This window comes from Sander vitreus, chromosome 7 (genome assembly GCF_031162955.1).
Source record: "Sander vitreus isolate 19-12246 chromosome 7, sanVit1, whole genome shotgun sequence".
NCBI lineage: Eukaryota > Metazoa > Chordata > Actinopteri > Perciformes > Percidae > Sander > Sander vitreus.
This window is the reverse complement of record NC_135861.1, coordinates 4,427,070-4,450,683: the sequence shown is the minus strand read 5'-3', so window position 1 is coordinate 4,450,683 and position 23,614 is coordinate 4,427,070. Positions and strand designations below refer to the sequence as shown.

General features: G+C 41.0%; 1 protein-coding gene across 2 annotated transcripts in view; it reads right to left on the bottom strand.

Annotated features, from left to right (window-relative positions):
- slco4a1 (solute carrier organic anion transporter family, member 4A1) overlaps positions 1-19,829 on the bottom strand; it is a 36,052-nt gene extending 16,223 nt beyond the window's left edge. Inside the window, exons 1-2 of one of the 2 annotated variants that reach the window (XM_078254273.1) lie at positions 19,693-19,829; positions 160-1,333 (exon numbers count right to left, since the gene is read on the bottom strand). In XM_078254273.1, coding sequence (XP_078110399.1) covers positions 160-1,006 — 847 coding nt within the window. In that variant the 5' untranslated portion in view covers positions 1,007-1,333; positions 19,693-19,829. Of the gene's footprint in view, positions 1-159; positions 1,334-4,338; positions 4,421-19,692 lie in introns of those variants that run through there. The other variant, XM_078254274.1, reaches the window with a different exon arrangement.
- Between the last annotated feature and the right edge of the window lie 3,785 nt (positions 19,830-23,614).

The window sequence follows — 23,614 nt, the reverse complement described above, 5'->3', positions numbered from 1 at the left end:
ACACACACACAACATGCAATGAAAAAAGTTGGCCAATTAGGAAGAAATGATAACTATTTTAGTAACATAATCTAAATCCTTACTGTTGTTACTGAGCTATTGCTACTTCAAGCAAAGCAAAACTCAACAGCAACATGCTGAACTAAATGAATCACTCACCAATATAAACAGGTGCATAGTTGGACTTGACGTTCTCATCCAGGTATGTGACTCCTAATGTGTAGAGAGGCGTAGCGCCCACACCGTGGAGGAACTGGCCCAGCATGAACACAAAACGATAGCTGGACAGTCCTCCGCCCTCCTTGTCCTGGCACGGGCTGGTACGGTTGTTGGAGCACATCACTGTCGGCTCGGTCAGGCTGACCTGGTAAGGGGGCGTGGTGAAGTGAGGCAAGGCAAACACCAGAGAACCAATTGCCATGATCACCACCCCCCATCCCAGCCAGCGAGGCTTGTGTCCCGTCCCGCCGAAGTAGCTGACGAACGCAAGGCACACGCAGGCCGCGATGTCGTAGGAGCTGGCGATGAGGCCGGCCTGGTAGCTGCGCAGGTCGAAACGCCTCTCGATGGAGGTGACCACTGTGTTAATGAAGCCGTTGATTATCATCCCCTGGAGGAACGAGGCCACGCAAAGAAAGAACAGCACCCAACGAGGGGTGTTGAACACTTGGACAGCTTTGGGCGCCAGAGCCCCCCAGCCACATAGCTGATCCGAGTCGGTGGGGATCAGCTTTAACCCCATTGGGGTCTCTGCATGCGGTCTTGTTTCCACTCCGTACAGCTGCCCCGGGAGTGTGGAAGCCCCGGTGAAAATGTGGGGCCGAACAGGGCCATCTGCCCCAGGGCTGAGAGGGCTTCTGGGCCCTGAGCCTACTGGGCTGCCTGTTTTGGAGTCTGGGGGGCTGGGGGTGTCCAGGGAGGCACCCCTGCTGAGAGGGCAGTCCTGAAGGTCCAGCAGCTCCTGCTTGGAGCTGAAGGAGGCGTCGGCATTGAGCAAGACGGGCATTTCCCCTCTGAGGGGCACTGTGAGGGTCCCGTGGCACAGAAGGAGGGTAGACGTGGGAGGTCTTTGAACTGGGGTGATAGAGTGATATTTACAACCACAATGCAAAAAAGAGGGGAAATGTGAATCAGCTGAGGCTCAAGGTGAATGCGTTGTGGTCAGGATCTCTGTCAGGCTCGTCTCTAATCTATTGTTGGCTTGTATCGCGTGTTCCATGTGTCCACAGTGCTGAATATTCATTAAGGCTCTTCAGGTGCTTTTGTTTGTCTATCTGTACAAGGTTGTACAGGTTGTAAAGACTGCTTCATACTGACGTTGAGCAATGGCATCCTATGGAGAGCAAAGAGAGACATATTTAATAAATATGAGCCGATCGGCTTTAAAAAGGCACTAAAGCTTGTAATAGTTGCATTAACGGATGTTGGATGATTCAGTGACACAGCTGAGAACATACATCACCAAGTAAAAATGAAGTGTCCCGTGACCATTTTTTTCCTAGAGAGCAATGTGGTCCTCACATCAAAACATCAGAACAGTATACATTTTTAACTGCCAATGTGATTTCTGTCATTGTGTTATTCACTGCTGCCTAACAGGGCTGCAACTTTTATCATGCAACGATTATTTTCATTGTTGATTAATCTGTTGATTATTTTCTCAATTAATCGATTAGTTGTTTGGTCTGTGAAATGTCAGAAAATGGTGAGAAATGTCGATCAGTGATCGCCAAAGCCCAATATGACGTCCATAAATGTCTTTGTTTTGTCCACAACTCAAAGATATTCAGTTTACTGTAATAGAGGAAAATAGAAAATAGTCACATTTAAGAAGCTGGAATCAGAGAATTTTTCCTTTTTTTCTACTGCCTAATATAGATATTTGCCACATATGGATGCCAGGGCAGGCAAACACACGCGTGCACGCATGCACACACACACACACACACACACACACACACACACACACACACACACACACACACACACACATATACACACACTGGCATGGGTATGAAACCAGTCCTGGTGCCTCCTGTGCACAAGGCCATAGGAGTGAATGGACACCTACATTGTTTTGGGACTCAAGCTATTTTAATTACCGACAACATATTTCAAATAAATTCTGATCACAAGTTACACACAACCACATGATTTCTCACACAAAATATTAAACCTTAACAAAACACAGGTAATGAACCGTAAGATGCACCCTCTGCTCCAGCAAGCACAAGTACAGATCACAGCTTTCAAACCAACAACAAAACCAATGTGCAGATTCAGCTGTTTTATAACTAAATTTAATTTGACTAATTAATGAGACATACTGTAATATCCCCATTATTACTCCAAAACACACTCATATAATAATACATTAAGACCACTTTATTAACCCACAGGGTAGCTATTGCTCTCATGCCAGATAGAACTTGACAGCCATTTGTGAATCTTAAAACATTGATTCATTATTTTGCTGACATCTGTTTACAGGAAGTAGAAGCTGACACAAAAGATGGATCATTTACCTCCGGTAACACGACAGTCTGTGTAAATGTTTGCCTCATATAACCTGACCTTAAAGGGCAACTTCATTTTTTTACAACCTGGAACCTGTTTTCCCTTATTTTTGTGTCTAAGTAACTGGTGAGAGCAACAATCTTTGCAATCGGTCCAGTATTACATAAGCGAGACTGCTGCAGCATTAATAAGCAATTGCGCACCTTCAATTTACGTCCACTAAAAGTGCTTGTTTTGACACTGACATCTTCAGCTTCATCTTTTTTTCGGATCCCCATTAGCTGCTAACAATGTAGCAGCTTCTCTTCCTGGGGTCCACATTAAACAATCACAACATCTACATAAATATACCATACATACAATTTTACATACATTTAAAACAAGACATATAAAAGAAGATACCTCAAGACACATACATATAAATAGAATGACATCACATTACGACAATAACCGCTCCTCATCATTTTTTAAGTGTAGTCTTTTAAAACTGGCCTTACTAGGTGCCTCCACTATAATTGTTGGCAAGCTATTCCACATTGTGATGGCTCTAAACAGTTTTGACACAGACATGCCCAGATTATGTTAAGTGTCTCACAACATTATGGAAAGGATCCCAACTAGGGTTGGGTACCGAAACCCGGTTCCACTATGGATCCGGTTCCTACGCAAACGGTAGTATTCGGACCGGATTAGAACGAAACTTTTGGTTCCGACTGAAATATTTTCCCTCTGTCGCTCCGGACAGTGGCACACTCTTTTTTTCTTTCTCCCTTTTCTGCCGAGTGGCGCACGTGCCCGCTCGCGGTGTGAAGTGCGTGTCCGCGTAAAAATATCACACTTTCTCTGTAGTCTACCGTTAGCTAGCTATCGTAAATGTAGGCTACTTTTAAAACTATTTTGTATTTAAGGAGTCTGGTGAGTTTGGCAATGGCGATTTGGGAGCTGTTTCTGGTTTATCAAAAAGGTCGATCTCTGTAGGGATCTTTTTCATAACGTTTTCAGACACTTAGAATAATAATCAAATGAGCCTGTCAGCGGCAAAACGAGCACTTTTAGTGGACGGAAATTGGCGGTGCACATTTGCTCTATATGATTGCATTGCAGCCCTGTTCGCCGCTGCCGGTTCCAGCATTCTCGCTCAATAATGGACCAGTTTCAAAGATTTTTGTTCACATTAGTCACCTAGCCATCAATGCATTGGAAAATATGGTCCAGGTTGAAAAATACCAATATTACCCTTAACCCCTAACATTTCATCTAAGTACACTATGCATAATTACCTTTAACAATACCAAGAACTTAAAGATGAAGTAGAAAAAGGAAAAAGAGAACTTCCATCACTGACTCATTTCCTCATAAAGTAAACATGTTAGCTGATATACACACCTCACAGTAAAATTAATCAGCACATGTGAGGTAACTGGTTACGTATGCTGTACGGAAATATTTCATTTTCAAACAAAAAACGAAATCATTTGGAAATTACACAAAGAAATGTCAATAAACATTGTAATATACGTAACATGTTATAAACCCAATAAGTGATTTGAATTGATTGACAGCCCTACAAAATGATGTGTTATGGGCGTCAAGATTGCTTTCAGGTTGCACTAGACGATATTTGTGCATCCAGAATGTTTAAAACCACTGCTTCCAAAGTAGGTATTTCTATTAATTCACTGAGAACTACTTTTCTCTCTACAAAAATGAAATGCTCTCTGCTTTTACAACATAAGATTGACCAATAATTACATACAGCAAATGCATTCACAGCAGCATTCAGGCTTTAGAAATAAAATTATATTAATTGGCAACCCCTACCTCCATTCCTAGACAGAGACGGAGTGGAAAAGACAGGGTAAGAGTTAGAGAGTGGTGTCCATGCTATGTCATAAGCCTGTCTCTCTAAGCCTCTTATAGTCCAGCGCTGATGCAGAACAACCGTGCATTCACACGCCCCATCAGTGGAGTCCTGCAGGAAGTACGTAATCCACCCGAGAGAGAAACGCTCACTGATACTGCACTGGAAGTTTGCTGCCTCTCAGTGGAGGTGAACAAAATTGTTTGCTAACCCTTAACACACTTTCCACACTTGCACACAGCAAAGTTCATAAGCAAGTCAAAAAATCTAAATCTTTGTTCAACACTGCAAATTTGGGTGAAAAATATATTTGGTCTGTAATAATCTGTTTGGATAGTTCAAATCAGTACACTAGGCCAGTGGGGTCCTTGAAAGGGTCCCCAGCACAAAGGGGAATCATTTATCTTCACTATAACTCTGTCGATAAGGAACACAATGACGGAATGTATGACTATTTTGATCATGGTTTTCATACACTTTCTGCAATACAACATCAAAAGTGAAAATCCTATTGGATGGAGCCCCTGGGGTGAAATCTTATCAAATGGGGGTCTAATTTGTATCAGTTTACTGGTCTTTGGCTTGAAAAGGTTTGGGAACCACCACAGGTGGCTATATTGTTCTCTTCACTAACGCAAAATGGGGACCACTAGTGAGCCATGCTGAGCAGATGTTAATGATATACCAAACTGAGAGGTAATGTGTGGAAGTAGGGCTGGGCAATATATCGATATTACATTATATCGATATTGTGATATGAGACTAGATATCATCTTAGATTTTGGATACTGTAATATGGCTTAAGTGTTGTCTTTTCAAGATTATTTTTTGGGGGCTTTTCTGCCTTTAATTGACAGGACTGCTAGGTGAGAAAGGGGGAAGACATGCAGGAAATCGTCACAGGTTGGATTTGAACCCTGGACCTCTGCGTCTAGGCATAAACCTCTCAGTATATGTGCTACCCACTGAGCCGACCCTGCCATGCCGTTTCCTGGTTTTAAAGGCCGCATTACAGTCAAGTGATGTAATTTTCTGACGTATTCCAGACAAATTTTTGCCTTTAACCACTTAGTTGTTATATCGATCATATCCTAATTTGTATCCGTCTGTATCTCTTGATCACTACATTCATCTAACAGTGTATTGCTCTGAATTTGGCCTATACAGCCATCCAGTGATGACACTGATGACATGTTTGCTCATGCTAATGGATTTCCATGTCTGCCAGATGTAGATCTGTTTGACAGGTTAGGCATAACGTATAAGGTGGTGATTTGGGGTGGCTGTAACTGACAGCTTGTTTTGATGATTTTGTGCCTGCTGGTGGACAAAAATCAAAAATTGCAGCTTTAACAAACTACCGTACTACCATAGAGCTCAACAGTGACCGCCCACTCTTTGAACGGCTCCAGTTCCTTAAGTGATTCTCCCCATTCAATTGTTAATAAAACAAGGTTGATTTCATATGGACTCGTGGCTTCTACAGGGGCATAAAGCATAGTTTCACAATCTCGTAGCTTGTGGTAAGTCTACATTTGATGGTTTTTACATTATGGGTAATAATTAAAAGTCCTTAAGGAGAAAATGAATGGGATTTTCACTTCTGGAACCACACCCTGCTAAGCTCCATACCTCTTACAACAGCTGATATTTATTTCTGAAAAACATATGGTCATGTGCACAGAATACTAATGCTCTCTCATTGCCACCGCTCTTTTCTTTCAACTAATAACTGCAATTTTAAGCACTGAAAACTAAAAAGCAGTCTGTAAAATGGTTGGTGGCAAGCTACGCCATCTCATTATTCCGCATGATCATTACTGCGTACAGAATACCAGAGAGTCCTGACAAGCAAAGCTGTTTGCTGTACAACACAAAATGAATGGGACTATCCAACCATGCTGCTGTGAGCTGTTGTCTATCCAGCTGATCGCTCATGATAAGTAAGAATAATAAGGTTTGGGAGAGAAGCAAGAACATTAAGTCCAATTAAAATCTTATCATGTTTAATTGAAAGGTTGATGGATGGTAAAGGTTTTTGACCGGTTGTGGTCTGGCCCTAGAGGTCAGATGTCTTTCTGACTCCAATTGGTCACCTCTCAGATAGCACCTTTAAAGTTGTGTCCGTTGCATGGTAGACCAGAAATCAATACACAGGATTCGTTCAGTTAGTCTATAACAAAACTTTAGTAAATGATATTGCAAGCAAAATACAACTTATGCAAAGGTTCAGATTTTCTTTAAGACAATTCTCTCTCGCCCTGACACCAACAAGTCTTTTCGGAGTCTGACCCCAACCTATCTTTTTTTTTTTTTTAAAGATTAGTTTTTTTGGGGATTTTCCCTTTATTTTGAAAGTGGATAGACAAGAAAGGGGGAGAGAGATGGGGGATGATATGCAGCAAAGGGTAACAGGTCAGATTCGAACCCTGCGCCGCTGCAGGACTCAGCCAACATGGGGGGGCATGCTCTTACTGGGTGAGTTAGAGGCTGGCCCTGACCCGGACCCATCTTTGCCCTTCTCTCTTATTCTCTTCAGGTTCCTCCTTCTGCATGCCGCTGCTATCAGCTGCACCTGGTCCAGGCATCCAGTTTCTGACCGCGATATCGCGCAAGGCCATCGCAAGGTCTTCACAACTTCAACTTTCTACTTTGTTGCTAGGCAACTAAACCACTTTGGACATCTTGACCTTGTGTGTCACCTATCCTAACTTCCTCTTGCTCCAACATATTTTCATCAGACAAAAGACACTCCTGTGAAACAGTAAACCTTACACAATACTTCAGTTTTATCACTCACAGAGAAAACAAGGTCAACATAGCTTAAGGCCTTTTGCTAATATTCTACAAAATATATTCTTCAATGGCCAAATTAATTTAGACCTAGTCTCCCGCTTTGTAAGGAGGTTGTGAGTAGGTTTTATAAGGCATCATGAGAGGGAGGGGAGAGCAAGTGAATCATTATCAGGTGATGATGACGTGACCAGAGGTAGGAGTGTCTAGGAAGTTGAAACGGGGCACTCTGTTAACAATGCACTATGGTAAGGTAATACACTCCTGTCCCACTGTTTGTTTTTCTGTCCCTGAGTGCTTATGAACCAAACAAAGCCAAATATTTCTCAAAGTTCTCAATGGGTTATTTTTTCTTAGATCATTCCCATCTAATTTTCTATCTCGACCCTTTTCATTTCTGTTTTCAAAGTGAGATCAGAGTGAGGAATTGTAATATTAATAAGCAATGGCCTCTGCCCTATCTACCGGGCCCTTTATCTTCACAGCAGAAACTTATTTGCTTTGGACTAGAGGACCTTTCCTCCTCTGTGGTAAACAAAGGCTTTTGAAGTATCAAGGGAAAGCCTCTCATGTGGATATTACACATCTTAGATACAACAGATGTAGACAAAGTCTCAATCTGACAATTTTACTCAAAAACACTGGTGTTCGGATACACTGCTATGGCTATGAGAGCTCACCACAATGAGTGATGTGGAATCAGTTTTTTTTCTGTAAAGAAAACAATATTTACTGTAGTAGAAAATCCCTTTGGTCAATAAGTAGTGAGAAACTGTGAGACTGGAGCGGAGCTGTGATTCAGTGCAACCCTGTTTGAACCGAGCACTGATGTAATTCTAGGAACCAGCTCTTTGAACCTAAATTAGAAAAAAGCATACAGCCCTAAACTAAACTCCAGCAGCATTGTCCATTTATACTTGTTGACCCTGCACAAGTTGTGAGGTTAATGTCTCCATCATGTGTCATTGTATTCCCTGAAGGATCCACTGAAAGCAGTCAAACTGAGTCAAGCACACTACATAACTTGCTCAATCTTCCATTGTATACCTTTTCCATTTAATTGACACAAACAAGCTTAATTCACACAGAATAAACCAATGTAATATGCCGCTTCTCCACCACCGACATCAATATTAGATGTCGGTATAATAAATAGGGCTGTCAAACGAGTCTTTTTTTTTTATCGCGATTAATCGCATATTTTATCACATGATTAAAATTCTATTATTTTGCATTTCAGAACAGTTTTTAAGTACATATTAACAATCGAAAGCAATTGTTACCAGTGTATCTTGATTGGGAATCAAATGAATGCAAAGAAAGTTACTTTATGAACTTGATGTTAAGATTTGTAATTATTTATTTACTGTAAACAAAAGAAAAATGTGTGAATCTGTCATTATTGCACAATTCCTCCAAGTACCTAACTAAAAAACTAAAAATCCCTATCCTTACCAGAGTCAATATAGTGTTTAGTAACTCCTAAATAATGTTGATTACTCACTGACGGCCAGTGATCACCGGTTAATGAGACAGCGTTTGCAGCACTTTGCAGCAGTTCCAGTGTGGCTGCTTTCTCCGTGTTGTACAGGCTGTGTATCCGTGAAAACTACTGTCCCCCTTGACGGCAACGAGACAGGTCAGAACATGCCAACCGTAGTACGTCTTTAAGACCCGAGTCCTCTACAATGCTGACAGGTCTGCAGTTAGTTGCCACCCGTTTCTCAAGAGCTGTAGTAATTTTTTGGGATTTGGTTTCATCCACAGCTCAGCAAGTAGCACTCCGTAGCTCGCTAGCGGGTAGCATCACGTTAACTGTACTACTACGCTTAGCTCCGTAGGTGGTAGCTCAAGCTTGACGTGCTTCGGTGATATTTTAATTCGGCTTTCCACAATGTGCATATGGCTTTCGACTTGTCTACGAGCCGTCCGGGAGTTTTGGAAAATAAAAAGCGCCATTCAGGATTTCATTGCTGCTGTCGTTCTCCATCATGCCTGCAGCCTGCAGCAGCAGGATGTGTTAGGAGGAAGTGGCAGCTTGAGGATAAGTAACGGTACTGTAAAGGGTCAAAATAGTAGCCTGTTAGGCATGACGCAAAGCCGAGTGAAGTGTAAAATAAATTAATAAATGCCGGCATGCGATTAAAAAAAAAATAATCGCATCGTGTCGGCCCTTAATCGCATCGCGATTAACGCGTTAACGCTGACAGCCCTAATAATAAATGTAAACTAAAATACAATTTATAAAATGAAACATCTACTCCATACAAACAGACTTAAAGTGACCCCAGACAACGAGTGGAAGACTTGATTCATTATTAAATACTGAGTGAAGTAGTCAAAAGTAACCCTTCCCTTACTGCATTATACAGTATACCATTACATTACATTACATTGTGCCTGAAAATGTATCAGAATGCAGGAAATTAAGTTTTTGACGCTCAAAATTTCCTGGGGGAGGACCCACAGACCCTCGCTTCATATGTATATGAATACCCCACCGCCCCCACCCCCCTCCCCAAGGCCAATTCTGAGCCAAGAAAAACCCTGGTATTATGAACACCTCAGAACAATTTCTCCAACGTTAGCTAGTAAGGACATAACTTTAGCACGTTATCAGCTGCTTTGTTGAGGTTACCATGCTGTAACGTTAACATTACCTGCTAGTCAATATCGACTTATGTGTAAGAGACACTAAACAATCCCCACTATGATAATTGGGTAAGTTGCAAACATTTTGTTTTAAATGTTCAACAAGTTAACAACATATACAGTAACATTTTTCAAGTTTATTTTTTTGTCATGCATGCAGAAGGTCACAAAGAGGTGAACGGCCTCTGGCTGTTAAACAGAATTACAACTTGTGGTATCTTTTGTTTTGTCAAAGAACAAATTTATGATTTTTTTGTTTGTTGAAAGATTACATTGATTGCTGTAACTGCCCCTAACACCCTTATAGCCTTATAGCCTTGAGGATGGGACTGTGGGCAGATTGTCTATTTAAGCTGTTATACAAAGTTGCCAAAATATTTGCAGTACAATTAATATAAGAATTCTGCACCTCTTTCTGCACGTGGACCCTTCCACCCCTGGGTCAGCTACTGCCGTAAATAGAATCTAATTCTGTGGAAAACACTGAAGTTGTATTCTCCCGCTGTCCGTCCTGTCCAGTGATTCTTTTAACCTGCTTTTAATATCTGGCTTTCTTTTGAACAGCTTTTATATAACCCAACTTGTTGTTTTTTTTAAGTGTTTTATTCACACCAGTGGTCCCCTTGTGCACGTGCCCGTCACAGCGCCCATCCCGGCCGTTGCGTTTTAACCCAAACCTAACTCAAACGATACAATGTCCCTTACTGTAAACTCAACTGTTTAAAAAAAAAAAAAAAAACTCAATTTGAAAAACTAATTTCTTCCTACCTCTGTCAAACTTTTAAACAATGCTGCTTGAGGCTGCAGAGATTGTGCAATAGTTATATGGTGTTTTACTGTAGGGTGAGGGAAATACATGTATGTGTTTTGTGCAATGTGTTTTTACCACGGGATGCATTTTAACGGTCGAGGCATTGATTTATGTGTGCAGCTTTTGAGTCCAAAACAAAAACATAAAGGTATATCGTATCATATGAATCAATGCAACATACTGTACCACAGCATTTATGGCCTAAGCTAGTTTACAATGACGGTACAGCTGGGCCTTTAAAATACCTATGGATTTCCAGACTTGTTTTAATAGCTTTCTTTACACAAAGGACAAACAAACTTCACGTCATCCCCATCTGCTGTATATATGAACACTGTAAAGTGTTTCACACTACCTGTTTCCATGACTACAAAGTGTCTCTGGTTCAGTCAATAGTACTGTCACATTGCGGCACAACTTCCTCATTAACCACAATACACAATGCACCTGTAGGTCGGGGTAGTTTATTTTCAGGGGTTTTACAGGCCAAATTTAAAATGCTGCTCATGGGTCTGCTTCAAGGCTGACATTGCTGTACTGTGTATTTCATGGCTGGAATATGCCTAGAATGTTCTACAAGTAGGTGCCCTTTAACAACGAGACACACTGTCTAATTTCATCAACATCAACAGTTAGCAAATTCAGGCATGTCTGAGATGGGGGTGGAGGATGGACAATTGGCATTAAACAAGGCATCTGCTGTTTTCATGGTAGTTTCCCTTTCTTAGTTCCTTCATTTCCCAAAATGTACAGACCAATTTCAAATTGCTGCTCATGGGTCTGCTTCAGTGCTGTCATTTCTGAACTCAGTGATTCATGGCTGGAATAGGCAAAGAGTTCTAATACTATACACTAAGTGAAAAGTTATTACGATTCATCCAGAATGGGACATACATGTCTGTACCAGATTTCATGCCAATCCATCCAATAGTTGTCAAGACATTTCACACAAAAGCTTGTGATGGCGCAAGAAGAAAAGTCAAGGGATCACCAAAGTCGATAGGATACATTCTCTGGGGACCATGAGTGTAAATAGTTGGTGGCAATCAATTTCCGTAGATGTTGAAACATTTCACTGGATTAGAAAAATCTCTGACCTGCTCGTGGCTACAGGGAAAGTCACTGGATAACCATTCGGCTCCATCCTTTGGACACCATGACTGTCTCTACAAGATTTCATGGCAATCCTGGCAGAAATGTAGACATTTTACTTAAAACCAAAATTGTCAACCTTATCTTGGTGCTAATGGAAAAGCCAAGGACCCACTAATGTCAGCAGCAGCCTTCATGAATATCTGCACAGAATTTCATGGGAATCCATAAAACAGTTTAAAAAACTATTATTAAATATGTATTTGAATAGTCTAGCAGTGTATCTTACTGGCAGTCAATAGGGGTTATGTCAGAACATGCCAGGCCCAAGATGGCGATGGCAGAGCCGGGTGTATCTACATAAATATGGTCACACCCAATGCGGCACTAACAAACAGCACTAATAGCACTATAAGTGAAATTATATTACCATCTGGTTGTAAACATAGTACTGGGGCGGTCTATGCCCATTACAACAGCTAAATGCAGTCAATAGTTGAATAATTTAGCTATTCCAAAATTTGCTATATTCAAGACGGCAGAAATCTTTTAAATCAAATTTTCTAAAATCAATACAATGGCACAAAGGGACGTCACTAGGCCTATTTTAGGGGGGCTGAAGCTACCCTAAAATGTTCCTAAGCCCCCCTAAATAATAGTAAAAACAACACTAATAATTTGATTTATTTTTTTTACAGTGCACCCTGTATCACTAACTACGGTGAATCAATCTTCCTTCACCATTCATCTTTGTGTGTCGGTGTGTAGTGTGTCTGTTTTATTTCTATTTTACAACTGTCATCTGGTCGAAATGCCAGTGTTAGAGGCTCAACGTGCGCCCAACTTAAATAATATTGTTCATGTTAAAAAGGGTTAGGAAGACATTGAGAAGTTTTCTTGTCCTACCCCGTCTTCATTTGTTATACATTATTCATAGTTTATCGAATGTCAATTTGCATCCATCAGTGTCATTTGCATCCATCTCTTGTTCTAGCCAGTTCCAGTCTGCCCAGTAAAGTAATCAGCCGTTTTAGTAGGTGGGGTAATCCAGCCCTCTGGGCCCCACTGCCACTGTGGGGAATTTATGGGATGGGACAAAGTAGGCACTGACCCAATAATGGTCTTCTGCTTGGCTGCAGATTAAAGAGCAAACATCAACTCGCCCCACAGGCAACAGACAGCACTGCTCATTTACTCCTCACCTGAATGAAGCAACTATATTGTCTGCTTAGCTGTTTATTATCTTCTCTCCATCCTCTTTTATGATTCCACAAAAACAAAAATGACAAGACAAGACAGGAACAGAGGGTGCTAGAAGTACAGATACTCTCAGTCTCAACCACTACATAATCTACTTCTACTTGAACTACAGCTGAAAGTACAAGAAGACCATTACTGCCTGTTTTCCAGGCATTTATAAAACTTTGCGGTTTGAATAAATATTAATTGGAAGATTGTTATGAGGAAGTAAGTCCATGCAGTGTGAGAGTACATACAAGTATATCACAAACTGGCAAAAGAAAACAGGAAAATAAACAAAGAGAAACAGACAAAGCAGAAGCTAAGCTTTTAGTCAAAGTCACTATCATCAGATTAATAGCATAGAGTGTGTGCAGGGGCTGTAACTAAAGATTCTTTCTATTATCGTTAACAAATCTGTTAACTATTTTTCCAATTGATCCATCAGTGTACAAAATGTTTTAAAAGAGTGAATGTAAAAATCCATCACAGTTCCCCAGAGACCAAGGTGAAGTCTTCAATTGTCTTGTTTTGTCAGATCAAGTCCATAAATCAGAGATTTAGAAGATAGCTAACAATGATAGAAAAGCAGCAAATCCTCACATGCGACAGGCTGGATCAAGAAACATATTTGGCACAACTGATTTAAAGGATGAATTGATTTTTAAAATAGATTATTTTCTGTTAATCAACTAATCAACTCATCACGCAGGGAGGTTGGTTGGGGTGGTGGTGGATGATGGGTCAAACACAGGACTTTCACCCAGGAGACCGGGGATCGTGTCCCGCGTGTCAGGATTCCTAAACCCAACCGTCCCGTTGTTCTTTTCCTAAACCCAACCTGTCCGCTACATACGGCCGTCCCGTTCTTCTTTTCCTAAACGCAAACCGTTGTTGTCCCGCCCACCCATGACCTTTTCCTTAACTTAAGGTTCATTTCACTGACTTTTCCGTGGGCCCATCACAGACATTTAAGGGGCCGTGTTTATTTCACGAATTCTTCCGTGGGCCGTTCAACGGAATTCTGTGAGATCAGGTTGACTAGCAACATAAACTGTAAACAGAAGAGATCATAGCATTCGTTAATACGAGTTTGACATGTGGTTGATGTTTTTTCAAGAAAGGCCAAATGCTGACATGTTGTGTGTAACATGCTCTGTGTTGGATAAAGTTATTACAAAAACAATGTGTTTGAATGGTCACCTATAGCTCATACCGCCCCTTTATTCCAAAACCCTGGAGTTAACATATTTGACATCAATACACTTCAGATAGGCACTTTTGTATTGCAATTTTGTTTCCTTTCACAATTTCTTTGTAACTAGGTCTCCGATCACCAGTCATCACACCATGTCTGTTGATCTTCTATGTCGTCAGTTCTACAGAACTAACCGTGGCCAGTTTTTCTATCAGGTACAGAGCTTCAGTTGTATGGAACGCCTATGTTTTTCTGCTTCCTTTCGCAGTCACTCCTCATTTATGATTACAAAAACAAACATCTTTTTCTTATTGGAGTACAGCACTATGTAAATTAAGTTATGATACAATGTATGAACGCAGTGTAAATATGTTACTGTAATCATTTTTTTTATCTGTAGTGCCCCTTCTCTAGTATGTAATTAGTATTCTGCTGTGTCCTTCAAATATAAAAAAAATATAAAAATGTAGGTCCATTTGTAAATTGGTGGCAAGCATGTACAGCTGTCTTTAATTTTAATGTTAGGTGGGTTCCTTTTATAAGCCCTCAGGGTTTTTTTTTCATCCCATCTGTGCATTTTCTTATGTTATTGTATATTTCTTATTTTTTTATGTTTTATATGCACAGATAAAAGACACAAAGACATAAAAAGTTAAATAACCCACAGACACACGTGTATATGTTGTATGTGTCTGACTGCAGACGTAGAGACACACAGTCAGACATGCATCAGCCCCCACTGCCCCACATCTCACAGATGCCAGCACATGTAACCTTTGCTGCCTCCTGCTGGTGGTGAAACCAACTGGGAGAAATGACCTAGAGCCAGCCAATAGGGGGCTTCGGATTTCAGACCATGTAGACGTAGTGTGAAAGGCAACTTGTTCAAGAGGGGACATCCATGTGCGTGTGTGAGATGAGACCTAGAAAGCAGCCTGGCGCTCTCTGACCGTCAGCTGCACTGAGCCTCAGCAGCACCTCTGCCTTCCAAGAAATCACGGAGGTTAAGAGGGTGCTAGTCTCGCTTTGCCAGACCTTCCTCCACAGCGCTGCGGAGAAGGGTCTGGCTAGTCCACACAGCATTCCAGGATGGGGGGTAATTGTGCTCTGGTTTATTGGTATTTCCTTAAACCAATCACAATCGTCATGGGTGGCGTTAAGTGCCGGACAGAGCCACGGTGACTCAAGGAACTTGTTTTGGTGGAACATGTGTACGTTCAAAGGTTGTTTTAGTCGTGCAACAGAAAAATCAGATTGGACAGATAGTCTAGCTAGCTGTCTGGATTTACGAAAAGTAACGGACATGTGGCCAAAAAGAGTGTCATCCGGCGGAATTTCTGGCGGCACCGGAGCAATCTCAGAAATGAAACGTCGTGGATATAGACTAAGGTGCAGGAGGAGAATTACTGTGTGAAAATGTGTGTTGTAAATAGGGTTGAAACTTAGAATTCTTTTCATCCTCGATTAATATGTCAATTAAATGTCAGACAATTGTGAAAAATGTCAATCAGTGTTTCCTAAAACCTAAGATGACGTCCTCAAATGTCGTGTTTTGTCCGCAACTCAAAGATATCCAGATTACTTTAAAAGAGGAGTGAAGAAACTAGAAAATATCCACAAGCTGGAATCAGAGAATTTAGATTTTTCTTTCCTTAAAAAAAGCCTCAAAAGTGCACGTAGAGCGTGATAAGAGACCCTGATCTCAAAAGGTACAAGGTTTATCCGGCTCTGCAGGCTAAATGTGCAAATGAGGATGTGGTCAAGTCTCTTAATCATAATTTCAGGAACTTGCCTGCACTTTGCACCATTATTTCACAATACACAAATGACAGCAGTTTTACCGTTACCGTCCTATTCAAAGTGATGTTTCTATAGCTGTTCAGTGAGTGACAAGTGGTGCAGAGGACCATGTATTCTGCATTGTTCTTACTATTCATCTCTACCACATATACACGTCATCGTTGCATACTTTCCCATACATGTGCTCTCTCTCTAGTTCTTTGCTCGTTGCGTTGCTGTTGCTGTGCTAGATGAGCTTAAGATCAGTCTTAACTAGGCTTTAATAAGGAGCACAGTAGAGCTGCAACTAACGACTATTTATATTCATTAATATGGTCTGTAGATTATGTCAAAGAAATGTAGGATGACGTCTTCAAATGTGTTGTTTTGTCCAACACTCAAATATATTCAGTTTATTGTCATGAGTTAAGAAACTAGAACATATTCACATTCAAGGAGCTGGCATCAGAGAATTCTTAACAATAAATCAAACAGTATCGATAATCAAAATAGTTGGTGAGTCCTTTAATACTTGACAACTAAAAATGACTTTAGAAAAGAGCTTTTGGGAATTTTATGGATATAGATTAAACCAAATTAAGATAACGAAAGTACCCGCATGTCCATCAGTCACCGAGTTGCTCGATGTGTTGCTCCCTTCACTCATTCTGAGGCTGTAATAAACATTTATTTAGCAGCTCTTAAAGAAGTGACAGTTTGCCATGCTATATTTTTACATATAAGTGGAGGGTCTTGATTTTTTAAATTGAATGAAATATAAGATTAAGCCCCCTTCTCCACCCCAATCATTTTCATACAGTCCCTTAGTTAAATCATTTCAGCACCACTGAATGAGGTTGATGAAACAGTTTTGAACCCCGCCGGTTGTACTGCAACAGGCATGGGTAGCTGACTTGGCGGATAAAACGATGCAAAGACTAATATGCCAACAGATAGTAAGACTATAGCGTGGTATGTTAACCCATGATACGGTAGGTGCCATTGAGATTTCATGGCTGAAAAGTTGCATAACTTAATTGCCACTTTAGTGCACGACGCTGCATGTGGCGCATTTGTGAGTTCTGTATCTTCCTCTGCCCCCATCTGTTTCCTGTGAACTGGGTCAGACAATCTCGTCATTTAAACTGCATTAGTTCTGCACAATGCTTATCACCACGGCGACCAGTGGCAGCTTATGGTAGCCTTTATCACCGCTCCTGTCTGCCAGCTGGACCTCAACAAGCTAATATCTGGAAAGGGACAGTGACTTAGTCTCTTAACCAGAACTATGCTGCCTCTCTGACCTGCCCTGACGACATCTGAGATACATTTACTATTACTATTTTGGAAATACGCTTATTCACTTGAGAGGAGAGAGTTAATACTACGATCATTTGTCTGTTGAATGTTGAGCTAAAGCCATGAGACATAAAGACTGGAAGCACTGGGTAGCAGCTATTATTAGGCTTTTTATTATTATCAGAAAGAAACATCACAAATTAAAGAGAACTCCCTGTGAAATCACTATGCTGTCAATGTTGCTGTCAAAATCTCATGTTACATATTATGTACAGCCTGAGATTTTTACATGGTGCATTACACAAGTCAGTGTTACATTATAATACACCTTTGTTCACGGATTAAATCATGGACGGAGGCGTCAGTCAACAGCTTGTTGCAGCTGTGGTGAGGTGTAAGAAACGAGTGAAAACGAAAAGAAGAGGAAGTTCAACCTTTGACAGGACTAATATGTCTCTTATGGTTTGACAGGAAATGCTGAGTCATTGTTGACAGCCCACACACAAAGACACACTTTAGTGTATTTTTTAGTAGTGACTTTAGTGTACTGCAGTCACTTTGTGAAACAAGCCTGCATATTCACACATAAACAAAAGTGTAATGTCATGGTTTTACCTCAAACTGAAAAGGAAGCAATGAACAGCTTATAGCACCTGGTTGTAAACAGCCTTGGGTACCGAAAATACCCGTTCCTTAACGATCGGTTTCTAAGCCGTCTGGTGCTCTGGAACAGATGTTACAGGCAACAGAAGCATCACTGCACGTGACGCTAGTTAACATGACACTGGGCAACAAGTAACGTTAGCCTACAGTTAGCTAGTAGCTGGATTAAACACGGTTAAAATGCTGTCAGCCAAACGGTCTAGCGTGTGGCTGTATTTCACTCGAAAGGATTCCAACATCGGGACGTACAACAGTCTGCAGCTAAAGACACAGAGGAGACTAACTGCACTTTGTTTCAGAATTCAGTTTCAGAATAAAGGTGTCTTTGCGAGACATCATGGCCACTGCCGCTTTTGGAGTCGTCGGAGAAACAACACTGACGGGAATTAATGGTGCGTTCTATTTAAAAGTATCGTTTTAGCACCGGTATCAGGAAAAAACCCAAGTAATAAAACATAGAACTGAAATGTTTCCTCATATTTGGTCTCATTTTGTCACATTTTACACAGTTGGTCAAAACACACACACACACACACACACACACACACACACACACACACACCTAAACCCAGCAGACAAATAAATGGCAAGTCATTTATTAATGCCCTATATCACATGGCACAACTGAGTATAAATCCTTTTTTTTATTATATCTAACTCCTTCCAAACGCATATGAGTCACAGGTTCGCAGTTTGGGAATTCCCATATCTCCTGTCTCATGCATCACATCGTGAAGCCCATCAAGCATGCTCTGTCAGTCTCCCGGTGCAGGTGTGAGGCGTATTATGGGAAACAACGCGTGAACGCGCTAGACGACACAGGATGTCGCTCCTGTCGGCTTTGCAGCGGTTTTTACACGTGCTTTCATAAAGCTGATGTAACACAGACACACTAGTCGAGTACCATTGCTTACCAAAGACCCACGATTGTTTTGTGTGTGGCTTTGGCAGTGAATGTAACTGTCTAATGGAATAATACATAAAAAAATAAAAAAAATGCATGACCACATGATTAGGGATCGGTTTGACTTCTGATGTCGACATGGCATCCCTTTCCCAGGGAAACCCAGCAGTGGTCCATCCCTGTATGGGAACCCTTGGCTTCACTGGCATACATGGAGGAATGCGTTAGCATGTATAGCTGTAGCTATAGGTAATCTATTCGAGCCATTAACAAATCAAAGGCACATGGCACGGACACTGCGTGATTGGGAGTGATATCTGTGATTTGCGTTAGTTTCGCCACGGGTATCCTATCCTATTCTATTCTGCATTTACTTAACAATACAAAAGCATAACTGCAATGAACGAAGGAGTCATCACTTTCTTCTAATAATCGTGTCATAGCCTACTGAAGCGTTGTTTGGAATTATAGCTAGGTTACTGCGGTCTCCATGAGTGTTTGTTAGGCTACATTACAGTATTTGGAACAGCGCAGTATTGTATGACAGAGCAGAGGCTAACCATGGATTAGAGAAAGCTCCATGTGAGGGATTAATGCAACCAGATGCTGTTGATGAACAAGCACTTTGTTCGTTTTAGCCTATAGATACACCTAGACATGATACAGAGAGGCAGCGTTTCTGTCACCAAATGTTCACCAATGATCGGTATAGCTAAAGATGTTGCAGATTACAGAGAGAATGTATTTTAAGGCAACCATTTCAGTGTTGGACATGTGAATACATGGATGGATACTCACGCTGCTGATGCTGAGCAGCAGCCGCACCACGGAGCGCATCCTTCAGTTCAAAAATCAAAAACAAAACATGAAATGACGAGGCTTACCTTGAAATAGTTACACGTTTATTAGTCCGTTCTTCTCACATAACGTTCTGTCATTCGTGACGTGTCTCGTGGGGAAAAAGGATACAAAAGTGGTAGAAATAATTGCAACGCTGTATACTGGTTATCGCCCTTCTTTTAGGGAGCGAGCGAGTTGTAACCGCGGTGAAAGCCCTTCGGTATGGAGGGTGATTGATGCCACCAAAGAGGATTAGCTTGTAGCTTCAGACCAGAAAAATAAATATGAGAAAACACATAAATGCATATTATTGTTTGCATGGAGAGGCTATGAATGACATCAAGGGACATGGCAATTGAAATAGAGCATTTCTTTATTTAATATAATTATACATTAAAAACAGGACCTTATTTGGCCGGGTTGGTTCAGTGGGTAGAGCAGGCGCACATATACTTACAGGTGTATGCCTCGGTCCAGGGTTCGAGTCCGACCTGTGACGATTTCCTGCATGTCCCTTCTCTCTCCCCTTTCTCACCTAGCTGTCCTATCGATTAAAGACGGAAAAGCACAAAAAAACAAAACAAAAAAACAGGACCTCATAAATTGGTTTACAAATCAATGAATGAATCCATTATTAAATGGAGGCACTATAAAAAGATTTTCCAAACTAAACATTTAAACAGTAAATAAATACATCATTTAAAAACACACTAATTCATTGTTAAATTAAAAAAGAGAATTTAAAAATCAATTATTAATTAATTATTGAATAAACAAACCGAATAAAGAACACAGCTTTTAATATGGCATTCAAAAGGGCAACTCATTTTTGTATCCATTTCCTTCCTTGTCATTTCACCTCCGCATTTAACCTTTTTTGTGACACTTGGGGGCCTTGTACTCATTGGGTAAAACAATACAAATTAACATAGGAACAAGCTCTCTGATGAAATTATATTGTTTACATCACATGTCTTCCTATTTACGTTCTTCTGCTTCTTGTTTTTGGCATTAATCACCCTCTATACGTAGGATTCACTGAAGTGAGAGGAGATCTGCTTGTCCAATGATGTTCAACCCCTGTGGTGCTATCAGTTCTGGGCCAATCGCTGAGCTGGAGAGTCAAGCTGAACCAGCAATCGACACCACTATGACTGATGATGCGTAGCTCTGTGGTTTGGCCATGGCTATAATATAGTTCTAAATACAGAATTCAAATATGTGTCACCGACCATGTCTGTCTTCATTAGCCCATTTCTATATATGAAATATGAAATGCAGTTTGATGACATCTCAACAGTGTGTAGCTCTGTGCATATTTAACCACAGTATATTTACTTTGGTTGCTTGAAAACAGATAAATGACAGTCACAATGGCATTGCTATCAGAAGCATGTGAAAACTGGAACAGCCTCAACTGCAACATATCAGTAGCTGGCTCTTAGACTAGGACAAAAACAGGAGACACACAGGAATACTAAATAACAATGTGATTTATTTTCATCAAAACAAACAGGTTGGAGAAATCTCTAAATTCAGTAGTCCACTTCCTGCATGAGTGAACATGTGCTGCATGGATGGGCCCAGGTGTGTCCCATGCCATTGATTAAACTCTTAAGAGGTGTGCAGCCCTGGAGACAGGAAGCAGAGCAACAGCAGAGTTAACCAAGCAGAGGGGCCCTCACACACTCAATGTACTGTATACTGTAAAGCACTTATTCAAAGTAATTGGCACCAATAAAATACTTAGCGGTTCCTATTGGTACTTAAATGTATACACAGTAGAAGAAAACAAGACTATAGGAAACATGGTAGTATGGGAACATTTGGGCATTTTAAAGAAAAAGGGAAATAAATGTGATTTATTTATTTGATTAGGACAATGCACATAAATCAACACCAATGTTAGCCAGACGGCTTATTTTCAACTGTAGTCCTAGTTACCTAGCACGCATGCAAGGGCATAACTTTGGGTTCAACATTGGGGGGGGGGATATAATGTAATAATTATTACATAATAATTACGAACATTTGATTTTCTGCATTCTGGTGAATTTTTCTGCAACATTTTGTGCCTTTTCTGCATCAATCTATGGTGCAAATGTGCGTATTTATGTAAAGGAAATTATAATAGGTTTTTCGGGGGGTGTGGGCTAACTCAGATGGAGACATCCTTGACTGCCTTTTTTGTTGTGGTTCGCTTTGCTTTCAGTCTCCAGGGCTACACACCTGGAGGGTAATTAGGCACACCTGGGTCTGGCATGCATATACATTTAACCTTAACTGGGACCTCAACAGCAACAATTAAATGCAAAAAGCCCTACAGACACTTTGCTTCCCAAGACAAAAAAAAGAGAAAAAAAAACAGAGCCAGGTCTAACTGGTCCAATTTCACACAGCCACAATCCAGAGCATCCTGTCACAATTGAGTCTAGTATGGAAACACACAACAAAGAAAAAGGACAGAATTATCAAGCATAAAACATCATGGGCGGCAAACTCCCCACACTCTAATCCATATACACGAGCAATCCAAATCACAGATGACCATCTCCACTCGGCTCACAATCTTATACAGCGTCTTCCCCTCTGACAGAAGGTACGTTCCACTTCCAGGATTGCTCCGTTGCCGCCGGAAATTCTGCCAGATGTCCCTCTTTTCGGCAGGATGTCCGTTACCTTCCGCTTTCTTTGTGTTGGAATTTTAAACTACGGTTGAATTATAAGGACTATGGTTAACTGCTCCTCAGATCTCTGCGGGGTAAATCCAGACAGCTAGCTAGACTATCTGTCCAATCTGAGATTGCGATTGGTTTAAAGAAATGCCAATAAACAAGAGCACGTATTTCTCCCTTCCCGGAATGCTGTGTGGACTAGCCAGACCCTCCTCTGCAGCGCCGGGGAGGAAGGTCTGGCAAAGCGAGACTAGCACCCTCTTAACCTCCATGATTCCTTGGAAGGCAGAGGTGCTGCTGAGGCTCAGTGCAGCTGACGGTCAGAGAGCGCCAGGCGTTGCCGGCTGCTTTCTAGGTCTCATCTCACACACGCACATGGATGTCCCCTCACTACGCTACACTTTTGATAAACACACAAAGTCGGCCTAATTATAATACTATGTGGAGTTATGTACTGTTTTTTCTTTTTGTGCTTATGTCCTATGTGGCACTGATAGATTCCATCTGTGCTGAGATTAATTCCACCAGCCTGGCAATGTGGTAATAAAACTTGATCAACTGAGCAGCAGCCAGTCCTTTGGACAGATCTCTCTCACTCACTCACTCACACACACTCACTCACTCACTCTCACACACACACACACACACACACACACACACACACACACCTCTGTGTTGTGGCTTTTGTCTCTCTGCTTTTTAATGTTTTATGTAAAGCACTTTGAATTGCCCTGTTGCTGAAATGTGCTATACAAATTAAAGCTGCCTTGCCTTGCCTTTATTTCCTTTTCTTTGTTTAAATAGCACAACATCCATGCAGCACATTTCTACTCATCCACTCCAGAATCACCCCACTTATATGTTTTGGTCATTTTGTGTTTAAGGAAAATAAAGCCTGCAGCCTTAAGGCAAGAAAACAAACTCTTGCACAAATAGCACTAAGATCTGCCCTGATTCAGTTAACCTAGTGGAAAGGTTTTCTTAAATATTCACTCAAGCTAGATTTCAGAATATTAAAAGTCACCACTCAATCAGAAAACAAAAGGCAAAGAAGCGCCTGGGGCCTCATGTGTAAATGCACGAAAAAGCTTGCGTACGCTGGTTTTCACGAACACTTTGTGATGTATAAAAAATTAACTTTACGTGAGAATGTGCGGGCCGTCCGCAAAGTCTTTCCTGGCTCTGTAACGTGGCGAATTCTAACTGAAAAGTGCCGAAAATCACCAAACATTACAAAATAAAGTTTCCACTCCAGTTACTGTCATTCGTCTATGACGCTGACTATTCAAAA